The sequence below is a fragment of the Bidens hawaiensis genome, unplaced genomic scaffold (genome assembly GCF_021521415.1).
Source record: "Bidens hawaiensis isolate Kalapana, Puna unplaced genomic scaffold, B.hawaiensis_p1.1 tig00022666_1, whole genome shotgun sequence".
In the NCBI taxonomy this organism is placed as follows: Eukaryota; Viridiplantae; Streptophyta; class Magnoliopsida; order Asterales; family Asteraceae; genus Bidens; species Bidens hawaiensis.
In genome coordinates this window covers 3,194-25,128 of record NW_027493533.1, presented here as the reverse complement: position 1 = coordinate 25,128, position 21,935 = coordinate 3,194, and the positions used below count along the sequence as shown (strand labels likewise).

The 21,935-nt window shown below is 36.8% G+C and overlaps 1 protein-coding gene and 1 pseudogene across 1 annotated transcript; both read left to right on the top strand.

The window, feature by feature from the left end:
* The first annotated feature begins 4,192 nt into the window (after positions 1-4,192).
* Positions 4,193-4,493, top strand: LOC143565953 (18S ribosomal RNA; annotated as a pseudogene).
* A 5,690-nt stretch (positions 4,494-10,183) lies between these two features.
* LOC143565949 (mannosylglycoprotein endo-beta-mannosidase-like) lies at positions 10,184-20,173 on the top strand. The gene is made up of 11 exons (XM_077052779.1): positions 10,184-10,326; positions 10,724-10,862; positions 11,637-11,864; positions 11,959-12,017; positions 12,839-12,887; positions 12,978-13,208; positions 13,297-13,466; positions 14,377-14,581; positions 14,992-15,666; positions 17,557-17,784; positions 19,285-20,173. Exons 1-11 carry the CDS (start codon positions 10,190-10,192, stop codon positions 20,074-20,076), a joined length of 2,913 nt encoding a protein of 970 aa, XP_076908894.1. The 5' UTR covers positions 10,184-10,189; the 3' UTR covers positions 20,077-20,173.
* Positions 20,174-21,935: the final 1,762 nt, after the last annotated feature.

The following is a 21,935-nucleotide window of genomic DNA, read 5'->3' as shown; positions in this document are numbered from 1 at the left end:
AAGACATTCAAACCATACATTCTTAAACATAAAATCGTTCAAGTTATTATAAAGAGTAATGAATTAACTGTCTAAGTATTCAAAACATTAATGATTATTCTTCAATTTCAGATGTCAGACTCTCTTCCAGTTACCATGTGTGCTCCACAAGTCAGCTGCCTCAACCTATTTGCATGCGTGCATACTAAAAGTCAATACGCCGAGTGAGTTTTAGTTTATCAAGTCACATGTTATTCTTACGCATTCATATATACACGTTCGTATCTGAAGATACTATTCGTACACACAACCTGCACTTACATTCTTACTTCTTTCTTATTCTTACATTCTTGCAAATAAAATTATAAAGGTCTGCCACCCTAATTCTCGGACATATATTATAGAGTCTGCCACTCTAATTCTTGCATAGATGTTATAGAGCCTGTCACTATAGTTCTTACATAGATATCCTAAGTGTCTGCCACCATACTTATTACTGTTCTTACCAATATACAATTTTCACATTTATAGGTGTAATCATACAAACAAACGCATAAGACCATATTTTTGCAATTTACAATTATAATAAAATAATTTATATAACATTTTACTTACGAGAATGCACACAACCCTAAAACATAAAAGAAAATGGGTGCTAAAAACTCACCTGAACGTTGCATTCTGAATTAATAGTAATTCCTTTCTTTAGCTAAGATCGACTAGTTGTGTAAACATATAAGTATTAAGTATATGAACTAACAACTATTCTAACTAACTAGGTTAAGTAACTAACTTAACTGAGTTAACGGGGTTATCCAGGTTAACTTCATAAACCAACCCAATTAGTTGAAACTTAACTGAATGATCTTGGCTAGGTTAACTTACGTTAATTGTGCCTATTAACTACTTAACCGAGTTAACTAAGTTAGCTAATTTTAAGTATAACATCTTGAGCATCTTAGCATTTTTATGTTAGGGTTTACGTGTCATTTGAATAAATTCAGACCAATAGGCTTACAAGTCCGACCCTATATCGCTCACAGATCGGGCCTAAGAAACACTTCTCGGCTCAACAGTGGATCACAACTCACAAGGGGCTTGATCCAAGTGGTTCGCAACTTGGGCCTCGCCGTTCATGGGCTTGCCATTTACACAATCAACTAAACTCATACTTCATGGCTCGTAGGTAGGCTTGTTCGTTGCTCGCATTTGGGCCATGTTGGGCTCGCAACATGCAAGTTGGGGTTCGCATATTGCTACCCTGTTCGGCTCGCAACTGGCAGCCCCTTTGGTCTTGCAATATAGAACCACCGGCTCACAACTATCATGCTCATTAGGCCCAAATCTTGCTTCCTTGTTAATACAAGATTGCACCAATTCTTCTAGCCTTTTGTCTCAAAATAATTGATTCCATGATACGATTATCTATATTTCTTTGTGAGCACACCCAAAATACTCAACAAGACATGTCTAAGCCCACGAATTCTTATAAGGCCAAATCTAGACAAGATATTAATTTTTACATGTTTATTTTGTGACTTTATGGATACATACCACTAGATCTACTACCCTAAAACTTTTCATGGTAATCTAACATTAAATGGTGAAGCTTTTTAGGTCATAACAAGCCTCTAAGAGTTTATGGTTTGGACTTGGTTCAAGTGTATAGCTTGGTGATCTCTTGTTTCTTTAGTGTATAGAACACCAACAAGCCTTAGATTTTGATCTTGGTTCTTGAATTTGTAAATGGGAGAGGTAGGGATGTGTGTGTTTAAGTGAGTTGGTAGATATGGAAATTTTTAGGGTTTTAGGATGGTTTATGGTATTTTATAGGTACTCTAAGCACATGAACCATTGACCCAAGCCTATGCTCCATCTTATAAGCCCACCCAACTTAATATTTATTATACATAAATATATATTCACACAACACTTATTATAATATTAATAATAATAATAAGAACAACAAAAACAATAAATCTTTTATTATTAAGGCAAATTGGAAATAAATAATCCTAACTTTTTATGTATTGGCCGATAATAATTCCAACTTTAAAAATCACTACCAGCGGTCCCAACTTTCAACTATTTTTGTCTCAATGGTCCTCCGTTAAAAAACATTTAACACAGTATTTTTTCCTAAGTTTCAAACCGATGTTTTAGGGCTTTTGATCGGCAGAACGATACGATTCGACCGATGTAAAACTTATCTTGAAACTGTTATCCAAGCGACGAAAGAATCTTTAGTGTTTGAATTTCCTATTAACAAAAATCAAGTTATTTGAATCACCATTTCGAGATAAGTTTTACATCAGTCGAATCATATCGTTCTTCCGATCAAAAGCCCTAAAACATCAGTTTGAAACTTAGGAAAAAACATAACGGTGTTAAGTGTTTTTAACGAAGGACCATTGAGACAAAATAGTTGAAAGTTGGGACGACTGGTAGTCATTTTTAAAGTTGGGATTATTATCGGCCAATACACAAAAGTTGGGATTATTTATTCCCAATTTGCCTATTATTAATAAAAGTTGGATATTACAATTCTACCTTCTTTAAAAGAGGTTTCGTCCCGAAAACTTAACTTGAATTAAACAAGTTCCAACAAAAGTTTCCCATCTCATCTTCAGCTTCCCAAGTTGCAGCCGATCACTTATGGTGCTTCTATAAAACCTTTTACTAAGGGAATGACCTTGTGTCGAAGTTGCTTTTTTTTTCTGTCGACGACCTCCATAGGTTGCTCAACAAAGTTTAAGTGCTCATCCACTTCAATGTCTTCAAATGGAACATGGCCATTTATCTACCACACCCTCAAATTCCAACTAACGTGGTTTTACCGTGTGATGCGTGGCATACAAGGATCTAGCCATATGCCATACCGAACAACTATTTTATAGTGAAAAGTTATCATTTAATATTACTAATTAATAATGGGAAAATACAGTTACAATATTGCAGAAGCATAAAACAAGTATAAGTTTCACAACACGAGTGCACAACTAGGTGCCCAACCATAACAATTTATGAAAACCCTAAGCCATGCTTAAATGCTTGATGAAATCCATGCAACCATAATTTTTCCTAGCTTATGCTGTGTATGACCTGAGAAAGACATGCTAAAAGTGTTAATACAATGGTTGATGAGTTCATAGGTTTATAAGTAAAATAAACTTGTACATTGTGTAAAAATGTAAACAAAGTTTTATCACTAGTTAATTACTCTAGATATCATGATACAATATGTGGGGTTCATCGCATCTGAAGCTAACATGTGTTTGTTTGTGCCTCCCGCCAAGTCTTCACCATAACTTGGCAATGTGTTGTGTTAATGTGACACCGGTTCAACCTCGAGTCGAGTTAGAGCAACTAACGCGGGTGCGATATGTCAAACCCAGTAGTACTACTCAACATTACCTCGCAAGTTAACCTTAGTTAACGGTCCGATGTGTGTGATGACTTAAAGTTGGTGATTGCACTAAGTATCCATGAAATAAAGTAGCATTATAATATCCAAAATGTTTATGCATGCTTTCTCCCTCAAAAGAAGTAAGTAAAAGAAAGGGCTGTGAAACTCGCCTTGAATGCGTGCTATGTAAAGATCAATAGCTAAACGTGAGTGCCTCGTATAAGTATCGTATAGCATACAAGTATGGGAGTATATGTGTGATGGTTCTTAGAACCCATATTATCCAAACAGTCCCAATGTTTCTTGTGTTTGACCAAGTTGAAACAATTTTGACTTTTGACCGAAAGGTTTGACCTTTGTCTAAAGTTTGACTTTTGTTGACCTTTGACCAAAATTTTGACTTTTGTTAACCGTTGGCCAATGATTTAACTTTTGTTGACCATTGACCAAAGGTTTAACCAAGTTGACCCGACGACACGTTGGTGATTGCATTAATGTAAAAAGTATAAACGAAGTTTTAACATCAACCATAAGCCAAGTAAAGACATATAGATCAAACATACCATCGTTTAACACAAACTCATATTCTGATTTAAAATGGCAGATTTTGACATGCAAAGACGTATTTTATTAGCTATCCAAACCATAGAGTTTTATTATGAAAATTTTACCACAGAAGGTTATATGTCTTAGGTTTATAAAGAAATGTTTGTTATATTTTTTCAATACAAAAAAAATCATGAAAATTCATCTAACATAAAAACGTACATGCAGCTATTTCAGTGAGCAACATAAAGTTTTGATTTGGTTAAAATCCATACTCAACCAAATAAAGTAAGACTAATTGGGTTAGAATCCTAACTCAAAATATAAAGTTCCAATTGAATGAGACAGAGGATAGTGGAATTTCGTGTGTAGGGGTGAAATCCGTATATATACGAAGGAACGCCAAAAGCGAAGGCAGCTCTCTGGGTCCCTACCGACGTTGGGGTGCGAGAAAGCATGGGGAGCGAACAGGATTAGATACCCTGGTAGTCCATGCTGTAAACGATGAATGTTCGCCCTTGGTCTACGCGGATCAGGGGCCCAGCTAACGCGTGAAACACTCAGTGCAAAACTAATAGGGGCCGGAGCTGCTACAATTGCTTCAGCGGGAGCTGCTATCGGTATTGGAAACGTCCTTAGTTCCTCGATTCATTCCGTGGCTCAGAATCTATCATTGGCTAGACAATCATTTGGTTATGCCATTTTGGGCTTTACTCTAACCGAAGCTATTGCATCGTTTGCCCCAATGATGGCCTTTCTGATCTCATCCGTATTCCGATCAAAGAATCAAAGAAAGAATGTTGAAGTTTCATAAAGCAAGCACCTCTTTCCAGCCTTTTAGTCAAATAGCCACCGGAGGCAAGGGGCGCGGTTCTTAAACAGAAGAATGACGAGAAAGAGGAAATGATTCAAATTCAAGAAAAAAAGAGTCGAATTGGGAGTCAAGTAATAAGGAAGGAGGCTAGCCCCCGAAAATGCTCCGCGCCTAGGTTCTTTTGTCGTTGGGGCTTACACCTTGTGACTCATTCATTTGGCTGAGCGTTCCTCGGGCGTCGATCAATCCTGAATCACAGGCCACTCTGTCATTGTCTGATTTTTGGTTGTCTGATCACACTCGAAATTATGTATCTACTTATCATATTTTTGCCCCTGCTCGGTAGTTCCATAGCAGGTTTTTTCGGACATTTTCTAGGATCAAAAGAAACCGCTATAATGACCACTATGTGCGTTTCATTCTCTTCGATCTTATCTTTGATTGCTTTTTATGAAGTCTTTTTAACTGAACTACAATGGTGAAGTGGAACCAATTCATTTGGACTTGTCAAGAGGAAGTTATGATGTCGGGCATCTAGGTTAGTGAATCAGTCCATGTAACATCCTTGACACACATTTTTATAAAATGATAAAAGCTATTAAAACTTGTCCAATAATCCCATAATTTACCTTTCTGGAAAGACGTAAAGTACTACATTATAGAATCAAGAATCGACCAAAAATGTTTTGTTATTATCGAGTTGTGGCCTCAACAAAAAAGCATATTCAAATCTAACAGCAAACAATTATCAACAAAACTTATGCAGCAATACGTTCTATGCAACATTTAGGGTTCCTAATGGATCACACAATTAACCATTATAACAAGTTTTATCGAAACTTGGATACTAGGTTTCCCTTAGGAAAATATGAATCATTAATCATAAAACATTTATCACTTACTTGTTTATGTGAAATGAAATCAACAATTCTTTCAACAAGGCGTTCTTGATCCAAATCCAACAAGATGTGTATATGTGTGTACTTGCGAGAAAAATAAAAGTGATATGTGTGTGTGTGTGTGCGCGCGCGAGTGATAGATTTCAGCAAAAGAAAGAGGAAGGAAGGAGAAGAGAAAATGCAATCCAAGAGTTTTACAACATACTTTATCATTAAGTTGGTAATAAACCAATGTATAAACGGACGGAGCCCCTAGCAGTCCACCTATTGAGGGATTCCCCGGATAAAACCCGACCCTCACGCCCGCCAAATGGCACGACAGTGAGGAGCCGGTAAAACCAGGTGAGATCAGGACTCGAACCCTGGCAAGCCAGAGTCATCCCTCATATCTCCCATATAAATTGGTGATAGTGAGGTTTGAACCCCCTACCTCTCACTAGTAAAGTGAGTGTTCTTTTTACTTATGTTATCTTTATATTAGTCTAAGTGTGACGTGTGACATTATTTTATAATATATTTTTACTAGACATGGCACATAACATAAGTATATAACATATTACAACATATAGCATATATAAAAAGTAAGGTTCGCTTGTAGACGTATAACACCATATATACTTAAACGTGTTTTATTATTATTATATTTAACTCATTATTCTTTGTTACACCACTAACATGCGCGGGCAGACTCATGTGTGTGACCAGGTGACATGCATGTGTGTTTCATAACTAAGTTAACAAAGATAATGGAGTTTAGTTAACAAATTTAACCTGAAAATGTCGGATGTTACATCATCCACTAGACATTTTCTTAAATAAGAAACATGAAAGGTCGAGTGAATTTCATCTGGCTTAGCAGGCAACTTAAGCTTATAAGCTACCTCACCCACACGTGCTACAATCTTAAATGGTCAAATGTACCTTGTACTTAGCTTTCCATGCTTCCAGAATAGAATGATTCCTTTCCAAGGTGATACTTTGAACATCACATTGTCGCCAATTTTAAACTCAATCGGTTGTCATCGCTTATCAGTATAAGACTTTTGACAGTCTTGAGCAGCTTTCATTCGTGGCTTGATCTGATCAAATTTTGATGAGGTTTCTTGCACAACTTCTAGGCTTCCCAGCTCTTTTTGACCAATCTCTCCCTAACAAACAAAAGTTCTACAACGCCTACTATATAGCATCTCAAACTGCGGCATGCTGATACTTAAATGGTAGCTATTGTTGTATGAAAACTCTACCAAGGACATGTGATCATCCCAACTGCCGCCAAAGTATGACACACAAGTACATAGCATATCCTGAAGGGTCTCGATAGTCCTTTCAGACTGCCCATCTGTTTGAGGATGATATGCTATACTAATGTTTAATCTTGTTTCCATAGCATCATGGAACTTCTTCCAGAACCTCGAAGTAAAACGAGTAACTCTATCCGACAAGATAGAAAATGGCACTCCATGTATTGACAAAATCTCGTTGATGAACACCTTAGCTAACATCTCCTAGGAGAATGTCTCACGATCGAAAGAAAGTGCGTGCTTTTCGATTAACGGTCTATAATCACATAAATGGTATCATGATTCTTAGTTGTATGCGGTAGCTTAGTTATGAAGTCCATGGTGATGTGTTCCCATTTTCATTCTAGTATCTCTAACGATTGAATCTTTCCATACGGCTTCTAATGTCCCCACATTGACTTGCAAGCAAGTTAAATAGTTCCCAACATACTCTATCATCTTATTCTTCATGTCAGGCCACCAATAGCCCTTCCTCAAGTCCTGATACATCTTTGTGGATCCCGAATGAATCGAGTATCTAGACCTATGAGCTTCATCTAAGATTCGACCTCGAAGATTTCCATGGCATGAAACCATATGTGGCCAAATTTGATTACCACATCAAAACTGTTATCTTCCAAACCTCGGTCTAACCTGAAGATTCCTTCCCCTTTCATTACGTCCTCATCCTCATGGACTTCTAATTGTGCCTTCCAATTTTCGCTCAAGAAGTGGGGAGTGATATTAACTTATACGACTTAATCATAACTATAACTTCTTCTGCTTTACGTCTTTGTGCGTCAGCAACCACATTCGCCTTCCGGGATAGTACTTGATTTCACAATCATAGTCCCTAATCAATTCTAACAATCTCCTCTGTTCATATTTAATCTTTCCGCTCGAAGAAATATTTCAGATTCTTATGGTCTGTATCAATGATACACTTAGTACCATATAGATAGTGTCTCCAAATTTTAATTTTAAGAGTGTTGCACCACAACTGCTAGCTCCAAGTCATAAGTTGGGTATGTAACCTCATGAATCTTTAACTGTCTTGATGCATAAGCAATCACTTTTCCTCGTAGCATTAACACACATCTTAAACCAATATGCAAGGCGTCAGCACACACCAACAAGTCTCAACAAGTCTTCATTACTAACAAGTAAAGCAAGAACTAGGGCTTGTGTGAGCCTATTATTTATCCATGCGAGGACTTTCTTTTGATACCTACCCCAGTTAAACATAATAGTCCTTCGGGTCATACCAATGACCCGATCAATGGTGTAACTATCTTGGAGAAAATCGGTATGAATCTCCGAAAAAGCCAGCCACCCCTAAGAAACTGCGTATCTTAGTTGGGTTTTAAGGAGTCTTCAAATTTCTTACTGCTTCAACCTTTGCGGGGTCCACTGTGATCCCGTCAGGCATGATTATGTGTCCTAAGAACTACACTTCGTGCAACCAAAATGCACACTTAGCAAACTTAGCACACAACTTTTCTTTTTTCGGAGTCTTTAACACTTCTCTTAAGTGTTCAGCATGATCATACTCATTCTTGGATAAATCAAGATATTATCAATAAAGACAATAACTGGTTTATCCAACATCGGCCGACATACCCTATTCATCATATGCATAAATGTTGCAGGAGCATTTTTTAAACCAAATGACATAACGAGGAACTCGTAATGCCTATACCGTGCCCTAAATGTTGTCTTAGGGATGCCTACCTCTTTCACTTTCAACTGATAATAGCCTGATCTAAGACCTATCCTAGAGAACCAGCTAGCACCTTGCAACTGATCGAAAAGAACATCATACCATGGAAAAGGATATATATATTCTTCACTGTAAGTTATTTCAACTAAGGATGTGCAACGTTGGGTACCGCGAGAACCGAATTGGAACCGTAACACAACCAGAATCGAAAATGACTAAAAAATAGAACCGGAATCGGAACCTATTATAGCAAACTGGTTCGGTTCCAGAACAGGTATAGTCAGTTCTCACTAATCGGTTTTGTGCCAGAGCCGGTTCGGTCGTTATTTATCAAATGAGTTGTGCAAACTTTGCAATTTTCAAAACAAATTTATATAATTGTGTCTTCTTTCATGATAAAATTAATTTAGATTACAACATATACATCCATTATATTTTTGATTAAAACGTAATTGTTGAAATTAAATAAATCATTGCTGGCGATAAATTAAGGAAGATCATATCATTTTTATATTACATTATCTTAAAATTATGAATCAAAATTGATCTTGGCTACTAGATATTGAATGCAAAGAAAGAAAATTTGAATTAAATAATGGATGCTGGTTAAAAGTTACCTTTTAAAAACGGGGATTGGTAAATTTATTTAAAAATTTTTAATATTCCGGTTCTTTGGTTCCATGTCTAGAACCGCGGTTTTAACCGGAACCGAACCGGGAACCGTTAAATGCAAATACTGAGAACCGAGATCCGTAAGGTAGCACACATTAGTAGTTTTAAGGCACCAGTTCGATTCTGGTTCCTCGATTCTGACGGTTCCAAACCGTTTCTTGCTCACCCCTAATTTCAACTCGCGATAGTCTATACACATTCTCATACTTCCGTTGCACATTTAACTAAGTACATGAGGTTGGACGCGTTACTAGTGTAACTGGCACCGCACGTGAAACCGTCATCTGAATCGAAACCAGCATCAGACACGTAACCGGTATCTAATGCGTAAAATTTTTTGATAGAAGAAGAATAAAATTGTCGTTCAATAACATAATTTTAATGAAAATGATATATATACAATATATATGTTTAGGAAGTGAGAATATGTAATTAGTTTTTGATTTAGGGAAACATGTATGAGTGATTTTAACAAAGAAAAACACGTAATTGATTATTAGGAAAATTTGTAAATGATAAGCTTAAAAAGGAAAATAGAACAAAAAATCCATATTTTTCGAAAGTAAGTAATATTTGTGGTAACAAAACACATTTATTTAATCTTTAAAGATAAGATAAATGATTGAACTGAAGGCCAAACATGAGGATAAGTGAACTGGATTTGAGTTTGAAGCTGGACAACCAACCACGGTTAGCAATCTTTAAATAGTCCGTCCCACTAATCTACTTACTTGCCAGACTGACAAAAAACATCATCAACCGACAGACAAGACAACATTAATGAAATGATCTTTTGATTCTGCAGGTGAAAGAATCACTACTTAGGCTTGAGCTTTATTCATCATCATCATCATCATCATCATCTGTTGAGAAATGGTGAAGACGGTGCTGGAGGAAGGATGGCTAGCTGCTCGTTCCGCCAACGTTGAATTCACCGGAGTAGAGTTGACCACCATCAATCCTCCATCCTCAAACATTCCTCCCTGGATGCCGGCGCTTGTTCCGGGAACGTAAGCAATTAATAATAATAATAATTTATTTACTCTCTTTTTTCTTTATCTTTTTTTTTCCTTTTTATTTCTGATTTTTATGCCAATTTGTCCGATATTGGCTCACAAGATTCCAAAAAACTCTTGTAATTAGATATTTTGATACAATGCTTATTTTATCAAAAAGGTATGACTTTGCAATTATTTGTTCAAGCAATAATATTAATTAAATTGAAGATGAAGATTGCATCATGTTGCTTTCCTAATTACTTGCCAAAGTTGAAACTGATATTTGATCCCTATAAGTTATGCTTTCTTACTTCATGTGTAAATCATGTAGAAACAGAATAATCATAAATTGGGATCTTGCAATTGTTAATGTAAGATGTCATTTGATAATTTTGAGTTTATTTGGCAGTGTTTTGGCGACCCTTGTAAAGAACAAGCATGTCCCGGATCCTTTTTATGGGTTAAATAATGAAGCAATAATGGATATTGGTGATTCCGGTCGGGGATATTATACTTTCTGGTTTTTCACAACTTTTGACTGTAAACTGGTAGTCCCGCACATCAAGAACGTTAGGCTTGTAGATGGACTGAACAAACACGAACAGGGATTGTTTGGAGTTCGTGTTCGTTTGTTTAACTTTAGTTGAACAATTGAGCAAACATGAACACTTGAATGAATGGATTTTCGTGTCCGTGTTCGTTTGTTAAGAAAATGATTACGTGTTTGTGCACGCTTATGTTTGTTTGCTAATATTATAAACAAACAGTTCGCGAACAAAAATGAACATAGACGGATACTAATTAAAAGGTAAATGTGAATATTCAAACTAAAGTAAAAAAAAAAATTAATACATTACATCCAAGATTTCAAAAGTAAACAAAGATATCTATACAAAGGATTTTTAAAATATGAAATCAAATGGATTTTAAATTAATCCTAGTCATAAATAAATTTTAATGAATATTTAAACAAACAAGCAAACGTGATGAACAAACATAAATGAACAAACGGAACATGTCTTTTTAATTAAATGAACAAGAATTTGTGTTCATGTTCTTTCATTTATTAAATGAACGAACACTGTTGGTTCGTTTACATTCCTTAATAAAGTAATTTTAATTTGTATATTGAGCATATACAAATCAAGTAAATGGTAGCTGAAGAAATGCCAAATATCACAATATCAATTTGAGTTTCTGCTAACTTATTTGTGAATTTAAGTAAAAATAGTTGTACTAAATTCAAAATCAATGAACTTCAAATAATTAATAACAAATTAATTCCAACTAAGCAATTATTTCTCTATGTTGAATGTTAACAGTCAACTGATCAGCATGTTGATCTGAATTTTCGGGGCATTAATTACTCTGCTGAAGTATATTTAAATGGACACGAAACCGTGCTGCCAAAGGGGATGTTTCGCAGGCATTCAATTGATGTGACTGATTTCCTTAATCCTGATGGTAATAACAAGCTTGCGGTTCTCGTTCATCCGCCTGATCATCCCGGTACTATTCCTCCTCAGGGAGGCCAAGGCGGTGATCATGAGGTAATAAAATGACCCCAACCCAATCTGACCCGTTATGTTTTTCCACCTGTACATTATACATATTCATTATTTCCTTGTTTCAAACTTGTACTAGATTGGGAAAGATGTTGCTACACAGTATGTTCAGGGGTGGGATTGGATGGCTCCCATCAGGTATCAAATCAATTTTCTGATTGAGCGAATTTAGTTACTAAAAACACAAAAGCAAAAACTTCTGAAGATAATATTCTTTGAAGTTGTTGGTATTCACTGTCTCATTTTTGCTGTTTCAGTTTAGTCATCCTTTATTTGTTTAATAGATTTTCATTTTGTTTCCTGATATTTGGACGACTACAGACCAGGGTCGTGTTTTTGGGTTGGTGGGTTGAACCCAAAAATTTGTCATGAACCAGTAAATTGTGTCAGACATGTGAGCCCGATCACAACACGTAGGTTGACACGAATGTGGCCCATATACCCAACTTTTTTTCTTTTTTCTTTTTTTTTTTCAATATTCGTGCTCAAAAGTTACAAATTTAACACAAAAGAATACACATGCAAGTAATTTTTAAATTACATGTTCAATTTACATTTCCTGATGTACTCATTCTATTTTTTAATGTCGGTTATGAATTTGTTATTTGAAGGCTTTAGGTTACTTAAATTTTTGATGATCCATTATTTGCAGCTTATTAAAGTTGATGTTAATTTCTCTGAAATTTTTAAATTTTGATATAAAATGCTAATCTGTTTTTAGTTATGACATAAAAACACCGGTCAATTTAAAAAAAAAACAGGTTTAACAGGTCAACACAAACCCCACCCATTTATCTAAACGTGTTCACGGGCCGACTCGTAACTAACACGAACCTAATCATTAAGACTAAACCCAAATCCATGAATTTCATGTTTGGTTCGTTCGTATCTTCCAAATTATAATTTTATATCAAAGAGAGCACAGTTATCGTTTCTCAACTTTTATATAACTTTTGCAGGGATAGGAACACTGGCATTTGGGATGAGGTATCCATCACTGTTGCAGGGGTGAGTCCATCATGCGCAGCCGAAATTATACATACTATGACTGCATTAAAGATATAACTCTTACTTATAGTTTTCATCACAACGTTGCAGCCTGTAAAAATAGTAGACCCTCATTTGGTCTCATCGTTCTTTGACGGTTACAAAAGGGTTTATTTGCATGCAACAACAGATTTGACAAACAGAAGTAACAAAGCTGCAAATTGTTCCTTAAGTATTCAAGTGTCAACCGAGCTTGAAGGAAACACAGTTTTAGTTGAAAACCTTCAGACAAAACAAGTGTCAGTTCCTGCTAACTCACATGTTCAGTTTACATTTCCTGAGGTAATGCTTTCCTTTTCTTTTTAGTGTTATTAATTTATTGTATTGAAGGTGTTATGTTATTTAAATTGTTGATGGTTTTTTACTGCAGCTTTTTTTCTACAAGCCAAATTTGTGGTGGCCGAATGGCATGGGAAAGCAATCGCTCTACAATGTTGAGATTACTGTTGATGTTGATGGTCATGGAGAGAGTGATACGTGGGCCCATCATTTCGGGTTCCGGAAGATTTATAGTGAAATTGATAGTGCTACTGGTGGAAGGTATGAATTGTAGGGGTGAGCAAATAACTGAATTAACAGAACTCTAACCGAATCAACTGACTTAAATTAATCAAGTTGAAAATTTGACCGAGGTTCGGTTCTCAATATGGCTGAGCAATTAAGTGATGGTTCGATTAATCCGTAATCTATTGATCAAAATTGTGGCTTGGTTATGGTTTTGGTGTGCGTTATAACCAAATTAGTTGAGGCGAAAAATTAATGATGGCTTGGTTAAGTCATAACTGATTAATCGAAAATTGTGGTTCGATTACCAAATTGACTGAACCGAACAATTAGCCGATGGTTTGGTTCTACCATAACCGATTAACTGAATATTGTGGTTTGGCAATGGTTTTGGTGTGTGGCATAACTGAACCGAACAATAAACCGATGGTTCAGTTAAGCCATAACCGATTAACCGGAATTATGGGTCGGTTATGGTTTTGGTGTGTGGCATAACCGAATCAACTGAACTGCCCCATGCACACCCTAGTGAAGCGTATCGAACTGGTTAAACAGAATGCTAGCTAGATTATTTTTAAAATAATATTAGTTTGTAATAACATATAACACTAAATTTCTTGTCTTTTTGGGTCAAAAAGTGTTTCAGGCCAACCCAACCTGTATAAAAAACGACCTGACCCACCCTTTTTTGATAGAATCGAAAGAGAAATCAGAGAGAGGAAGACTTCAACCAAATCAAGAGTAATCCACTATGATCGTTATTATACAGACTCAATCGTTAACGACTAACAGCTAACGACCCAACTGACTCCTTTACAAACAGACACCAACTATTCAACAGTTAGCGGTCGTTACTATCAGGAAATTACAAAGGGACCCCTGTACTTTCTATACTTGTAACAGTTTTGCTATTTCTACCTATGATTATTATCGATTTGTTTTGCAGGCTGTTTAAGGTTAATGGAGAGCCGATCTTTATTCGGGGTGGAAACTGGATTTTATCTGACGGTTTGCTTAGGCTTTCAAAAAAGCGTTACCAAACAGACATTAAGTTTCATGCAGATATGAACTTCAATATGATGCGTTGTTGGGGCGGTGGATTAGCTGAAAGACCTGATTTTTATCATTACTGTGATATTTATGGTTTACTGGTAAGCCTCTAATTCTTAGTGTTGTCTTAGCCCGAGCCCAAGCTTCACTAATTGAGCTCTAATTGGCTCACGAGCCTAAACGAGCTTATTATTTTGTATAATTTTTATTTAATATATATTTTTATAATAATTATAATTATATATAATAGAATGATAAAATTAACTAAATAATATTAAATAATAATATAATATACAGTAGATTATATATAAAATTATAATTAAAATATATATAAAAAAAATAATTGAAGATGTGTATAAATAATAAATAAGAAGCAACCTGTGTTCGAGCTTGAAAAACTAGCCTAGCTCTAGCTCTCATAAATTAAACGAGCTGAGCTCGTGCCTGGACAAGCTCGGTTGGCTCGGCTTGTTTTCACCGCAATCCATCAGTAATGTTATTTTTTTTGTAGGTTTGGCAAGAATTTTGGATAACTGGAGACGTTGACGGTAGAGGCGACCCGGTCTCCAACCCCGACGGCCCATTAGACCATGAACTTTTCTTATATTGTGCACGCGACACCGTCAAACTTCTAAGAAACCACCCGAGTCTCGCTCTATGGGTTGGAGGAAACGAACAAACACCACCTGACGACATCAACAAAGCTTTAACAAACGACCTAAAACTCCACCCGTTTTACTTAAAAGTCAACGAACCCGACAAGTCAAAGTCTAACGAAGTAACCAACCTCACCGCAATGGACCCTAGTCAATATCTGGATGGGACCCGCGTTTACATAAAAGGGTCATTATGGGAAGGGTTTGCAGATTCACAGGGCGGGTTTACCGACGGGCCTTATGAAATTCAGGATCCCGAGGATTTTTTTAGAGAGGATTATTATAAATACGGGTTTAATCCCGAAGTCGGGAATGTGGGGATGCCGGTTGCGGCTACTATAAGGGCAACAATGCCTCCAGAAGGGTGGAAGATTCCTTTGTTTAATAAGGCGGATGGTGGGTTTATAGAGGAAATCGCGAATCCGATATGGGTTTACCATAAATATATACCGTATTCGAATCCCGGTTTGGTTCATGATCAGATATTACTTTATGGTCAACCGAAGGATCTTGATGATTTCTGTTTGAAGGTATAGATCATGTTTGTTTGGTTTTGGTTACAGGTGCCAAGATCGTTGGGTTGGGTAACGGGCTTGATAAAACGGGCCGGGTCAGATTGACGTGCCATCACTTTTTTGTCAGTTTTAAACAAATATTATGAGGGTAGGTTATAATAGGAAGTTAGTTTTTCATAAGAAAACTAGGAAATAATCATAGCCATTTTATTTTGTAGTGGATGGCTAAGATTAAATTGATGAATTTATTAAAATAAAATGGTGCTAGGGGTATAATGGTCCATAATGTTTTTTTTTTCATTGTGTTTTACAAATTGTGTTTTACCAAAACTGTGTTTTACAGAAATTGTGTTTTTCCATTATGTTTTTCTTGATTAAAAACAAAATTGATGTTCACCATCACAACCACCACCACGGTCAACCATCTCCGCCACTTCACTGTAGCTCACCACCACTGCCACCACCGTTCACCACCACTACCACCCATCTCCGCCACTTCACCACCATAACCATCACTTTCATCACCACTACCACCCATCTCCGCACCACCCGTCGTATTCCTTTCTTCATCGCCGTCCACCACCTATAACACTAATTCCGATGCACCCACCGCCGCAATTCCGACAAAAAAATTATGGTTCTGACCACTAGTGTCAATCTTTTCCGGAGAGAACATCAAGTTCAAGATCCGATAGTTTAGGGGAATGATTGACTGATACTTGCACAAGCATTACCCACAGACCAAATACCATTTCGACCACTCCGACAAAAAAAAAGGATTTTCCGGGAGGGTTTCTGGCGAGCTAATTTGATTCGCCGTCGTCTTCGGTGTCTCTGTCTTCGTCGGGATAGACGGTGGTGAGGTGGGTGTCTATGGTTCGTCTGGTTTTGTGGCAGCTGCGGAGGTTGAACAAGTAGGTGACGGTGGTGGGTGGTGAGGTGATGTGAGTTGCAGAGGTGGCGGCGGAGGGTAGCATAGGAAGAGAGAGCGGCAGAGATGGGTAGCGGAGAAGGTGGTGGCAACGGTGAAGGTGGGCCGCGGAGAAGAAGAAGAAAGAAAAGGTTTTCCATTGGGTTATTTTTAAGTATAGTGTTTTTATTTTATTGGACCAAAATACCCTTCTTCTTAGCCTTCCTAGGAAAATTATACTTTTTATTTGAACCCAACCCAAGATTATGAATAGTAAATATAATCTAATTCCTGGTATAAAAAAGCGTGGTAGGGTGTATGCATAAAAAATAGATGTGGCCGGGTTTGCGGGTTGAATTGTTCAACCTAAGCACAACCTGTATATTTATTTGTGTAAAAAATATCAACCCTAATCCGCACACTTAAAATTGTGTAAGCGGAACATGACCCATTTAACCTATTTATCTGAACTTACCAAACGGGTTGACGGGTTGGTAGGTAGTAAAAAGTTATAAATGTGTTAATAGGGTTTGTGAGTTGTGATAAACGGGTCTTCAATGGGTTAGCGGGTTGACCTGTTAAAATAAACACGTTAAACACGTCAACCCGAACACGGCCTGTTTAATTAAATAGGTCAAGCCAAAAACATATCGTTTATTAAACAGGTCAACCCGAGCACGGCCCGTTTACTTAAAAGAGGCCAACCCGAACACGACACGTTACTAAACAGATCAGCACGAACATGAATCGTGTAACTAAACAGGCCAAACCCGAACACGACCCGCTTATTAAACAAATCAACCCGAACACGACCCAATATGACAACCCAAAATCTGATTATTTATGTGTCGTGTTTCGGGTCATGTATGAATTGCTATTTGACCTCTTTTAAGATAAAAAGAACCCAAAGTGACCTGTTGACCAATGCTTTTTATTATTTGCTTTTCATTATTTACTTTTGATTCTCATTTTATATTTGTTCCAATTGTTAACAGGCCCAATTAGTAAACTACATTCAATACAGAGCCTTATTAGAGGGATGGACATCGCGCATGTGGACCAAATACACTGGTGTGCTGATCTGGAAAACCCAAAATCCTTGGACTGGTCTACGCGGCCAATTCTATGATCATCTTCACGACCAAACAGCCGGATTTTACGGCTGTAAACACGCAGCAGAACCGATACACGTCCAACTAAACCTCTGGACTAATTTCATAGAGGTAACAAACCATTCATTTCTAAAATTTTAGAGTAAGTTTCACAAATGGTCTCTCAGTGGTGGTTTGACGATATTGCAAGTTTGGTCCCCAACTATAAAAAATTGCAAACTTTGTCCAAACATTTGTGAGAGGGTTGCACGCTTAATCCCCACTGTTAATCCCAGTTAGCTTAATTAGAGTTTCAACATTGAAAAGACACAATTGCCCTCACATGAATGGCACATGGCGTCACTTTTCCGTTCAGAACTAACTTGGATTATCGGTGGGGACTAAGGGTGCAAACGAGCCGAGCCCGAGCTCAACAAGGCTCAAGCTCGACTTATTTAACTTACACAGAGCTCGAGCTAGAGCTCGGTTCATTTCGTTCTTCATTTCTAAAGCTCGAGCTCGGCTCGTGAGTAGTTTTTCAAGCTCGAGTTCGGCTCATTTACTATATATTAATTAATTTCTATATATTTATAGTTATATGTATGTATGTATGTATGTATGTATGTATGTATGTATGTATGTATGTATGTATATATATATATATTCAATTATAATTTTATATATAACATAATATATTTTCTAAAAATTATATAAATGAAAGGCTCGTGAGCCAGATCAAGCTTGATAAGTGAACCTCGAGCTCGGGCTTGTGTATTAAATTAGCTTAATTTTAGGCTCAATCTTGGGCTCGGGCTCGGTTAAGCTCGGTTAGATCGAGCTAGCTGATCTCGAGTAGCTCACAAGCGGCTCGCCTCGTTCGCACCCCTAGTGGGGACTAAAGGTCCAACCCTCTCTGGGCCTGTGAACGAACTGAAGTGAGCAGTTCATGAACCATTCGGCAGGAAGTTGGTCTGTGTCGGTTTATTTAATGAACGAACGAACATGAACAAATTTCTTTTTTATTTAGTTAAATGAACGAACATGAACATGTCTCATTCATTCATTTATGTCCGTGAACGTTTACGTTCTTCTAAATTCGCTTATGCTAGTTCATTTATGTTCGTTAAATTGCGTTTGTTCGTTTACGTCCGTTAATATATTCTTTTAAATTTTTTAGGCCCATTACACCTTAGTCTAGTTTCAATAGCCTTTTAGGCCCAACACATTAATCTTCGCATTACTTTAAAACTGGTTTTAGCTTAGTTATGCTCGTTCATATACGTTCAGTTATGTTTGTTCATATACGTTTATGAACCGTTCGTTTATACTGTTAACGAATGAACATAAACGAACACGAACATGTTCTTTTTTCTAATGAATGTGGCGAACAAGAAAACCCTGTTCTTGTTCGATCTTTTTTGCAGTTAAAAAACGAACGAACACGAACATGCTATGTTTGTGTTTGTTCAATTTGCTTACACGCGTAAATCTCTTAACAAATGTTTGGGCTAAGTTTGCCTTTTTAAAAATCTGGGGACCAAACTTGCAGTATGGTCAAACCACAGGGACTATTGGTGCAATTTTCTCATAATATTACAATTTTGTTATTTATTAACAAATAATAACATCCAGGTGGTTAACACCACATCAACTGACCTTGCTGACGTGGCAATTGAGGTATCTGTATGGGATCTTGAAGGAGCATGTCCATACTATGAAGTCACCGAAAAACTCTCGGCCCCATCAAAGAAAACCGCTACAATGTTCGAGATGAAATACCCTAAATCCACAAACCCAAAACCCGTCTATTTTCTTCTTCTTAAACTTTATAACCCGTCGGACTCTCGTATAATATCACGAAACTTTTATTGGTTACATTTACCTGATGGCGATTATAAACTACTCGAACCGTTTAGAAAAAAGAAAATACCCCTTAAGTTGGCATCCGACATTTCGATTAGCGGTTCAACTTACAATGTTCGGGTCAACGTGAAGAACATGTCGAAGAAACCAGACAACAATAGTTCACTCTACAAGAATAAGTTTGTTAAAAAGTATGATAACCGTGTTGAGTTTGACTTTGATTTTGACTCGGTCTCGGATGTTACAAAACCGGAAGGTGGTTTGTTGCAGAAGTTGTATAACCGATTTTCAAGAATGGAAAATGATAGTAGAGTTTCTGAAGTTAATGGGACGGAGGTCGGGGTTGCGTTTTTTCTTAATTTTTCAGTTCATTCGAGCAATGACAATGATAAGAAAGGCGAAGATACGCGGATACTACCAGTTCATTATTCTGATAATTATTTTTCTTTGGTCCCGGGTGAAGAGATGGTGATCACGCTTTCTTTTGAAGTACCAAAGGGTGTTACTCCGCGAGTTACGCTTCATGGGTGGAATTTTGATAGTGCACATACTGTTCATTAAGGCCAAGCTGCTGTTGTGTGTGTGTTTGTGATTGTGTTTTTAAATAAATTAAAGGCTCAGATTGTGTGTGTAAGAGAGCAGAATATAATGATACTGGAACATAGGATATATTTCTACTCTTTGTTGCAATAAGAATATTGTTGTACGTTTCTAGACCATAGTTTTATATTTTTACTTTCAAAGTTATTTATTACTTTCTTATTGTAGTTTTAATCATTGAACTTATCTAACAAGTCGAGTCTTATGTCGATCATATAGAACACTAACACAAAGAAAAAGGGCTAAAGAAACCAGTCCATGACTTAACATCAATAGAATGCTAGTATTTTAAATGCATTATAAAAATTGTTGATCAGTTCTTCACTTTGGTTATGGAAAACATGAATATTATGATAAAACTATAACCAAAACATACATATTACAGTAGAGAGGGTAGTCACAGTGGTTGATTGTGTGTGAGAAATGGAGGCACGCCGTACGAACAAACAGTCGAGGCTTCACTGTAGCTTAGCATAATTACATCATACACACACATATACATACATACATATACATACATACATACATACATACATACATACATACATGCGTATATACAAACTATGACTTGTGATTACATATACCTGACTTTTTGAAACTCACCAACTATATATACAAACGTGCTTTTCAGGTGTGGTACCAAAATTGTAAAATACTTGATGATGTGCTACATGTTACTGAATTTGGCCGATGCTGTTTGAATAGACTCAGGGTTTTAGTAACGAATAAAATAGTTTAAGAATTGATTTTGTTGTATTATCTAGTTTGTAAACAAAGATAGAATAATGTAATATATTGTAAATTAGTTTGTAATGTTTTTTTTATAAACATTGTGGTTGATACCAGAGGTGTCTATTACATTCCCGTTTTACGCTTCCGCATTCGCTAGTCGGGGTGTGACAATCATGAAGAGTATCTGCACTTAATTTTGGAACTCCTCAAGAAAGAGCAACTCTACGCCAAATTTTCGAAATGTGATTTTTGGATCCGAGAGGTGTATTTTTTAGGCCACATGGTTCACGAGAAAAGAATTCACGTTGATATGTCAAAAATTGAATCCAATGAAGATTGGCCGACTCCAAGGACACCAACCGAAATTCGTCAATTTCTAGGGTTTACCAGTTATTATCGAAGGTTCATTGAAGGATTTTTGTAGATCGCGTAACCTCTCACAGAACCAAAAGGGTACCACATATAGTTGGGGTGAGGAACAAGAAGCAGCATTTAATGCCTTAAAGTAGAAACTTTGCACTGCGCCAATTCTGTCATTACCAGATGGAGTCGATGATTTTGTTACTTGTTGTGACGCTTCCATCCAAGGGCATGGGTGTGTCCTTATGCTGCACGAGAAGGTTATCACGCATGCTTCCCGTCAACTAAAGGTCCACGAACGGAATTACACAACTCACGATTTGGGATTGAGAGCAGTTATCTTCACGCTAAAAATATAGAGGCACTACTTATATGGAACCAAGTGCACCATATATACTGACCATAAGAGTCTCCAGCACATATTCGAGCAAAAGGAGCTAAATATGAGGCAGAGAAGATGGGTCGAACTCCTTAATGATTACGAATGTGCTATTATCATCCGGAAAAGGCTAATGTTGTTGCTGACGCCTGATGTTTGGGTGAAATAATATATGTTACGTGAGCTATATCTTGAATTTTGTGCGTTTATATGTCTTAGACATGATTACTTTGAGTGGATTTACATTTACTAGTTGTCACACCTCGACCAAAGGCGGCGGAACATGCCGAGGTGTAACGATTGTCCATAAGCACATGACACTAATTAAAGTGACAGTATTTAATAAACT

What these genes read in the sequence shown, in the direction of transcription:
- LOC143565949 (XM_077052779.1), top strand. Translation starts at nt 10,190, where the DNA reads ATGGTGAAGACGGTGCTGGAGGAAGGATGGCTAGCTGCTCGTTCCGCC. An exon ending in GCCAAGGCGGTGATCATGAG is followed by an intron (nt 11,865 to 11,958) that starts GTAATAAAATGA and finishes AACTTGTACTAG; the next exon opens with ATTGGGAAAGATGTTGCTAC. An exon ending in GATTGGATGGCTCCCATCAG is followed by an intron (nt 12,018 to 12,838) that starts GTATCAAATCAA and finishes TAACTTTTGCAG; the next exon opens with GGATAGGAACACTGGCATTT.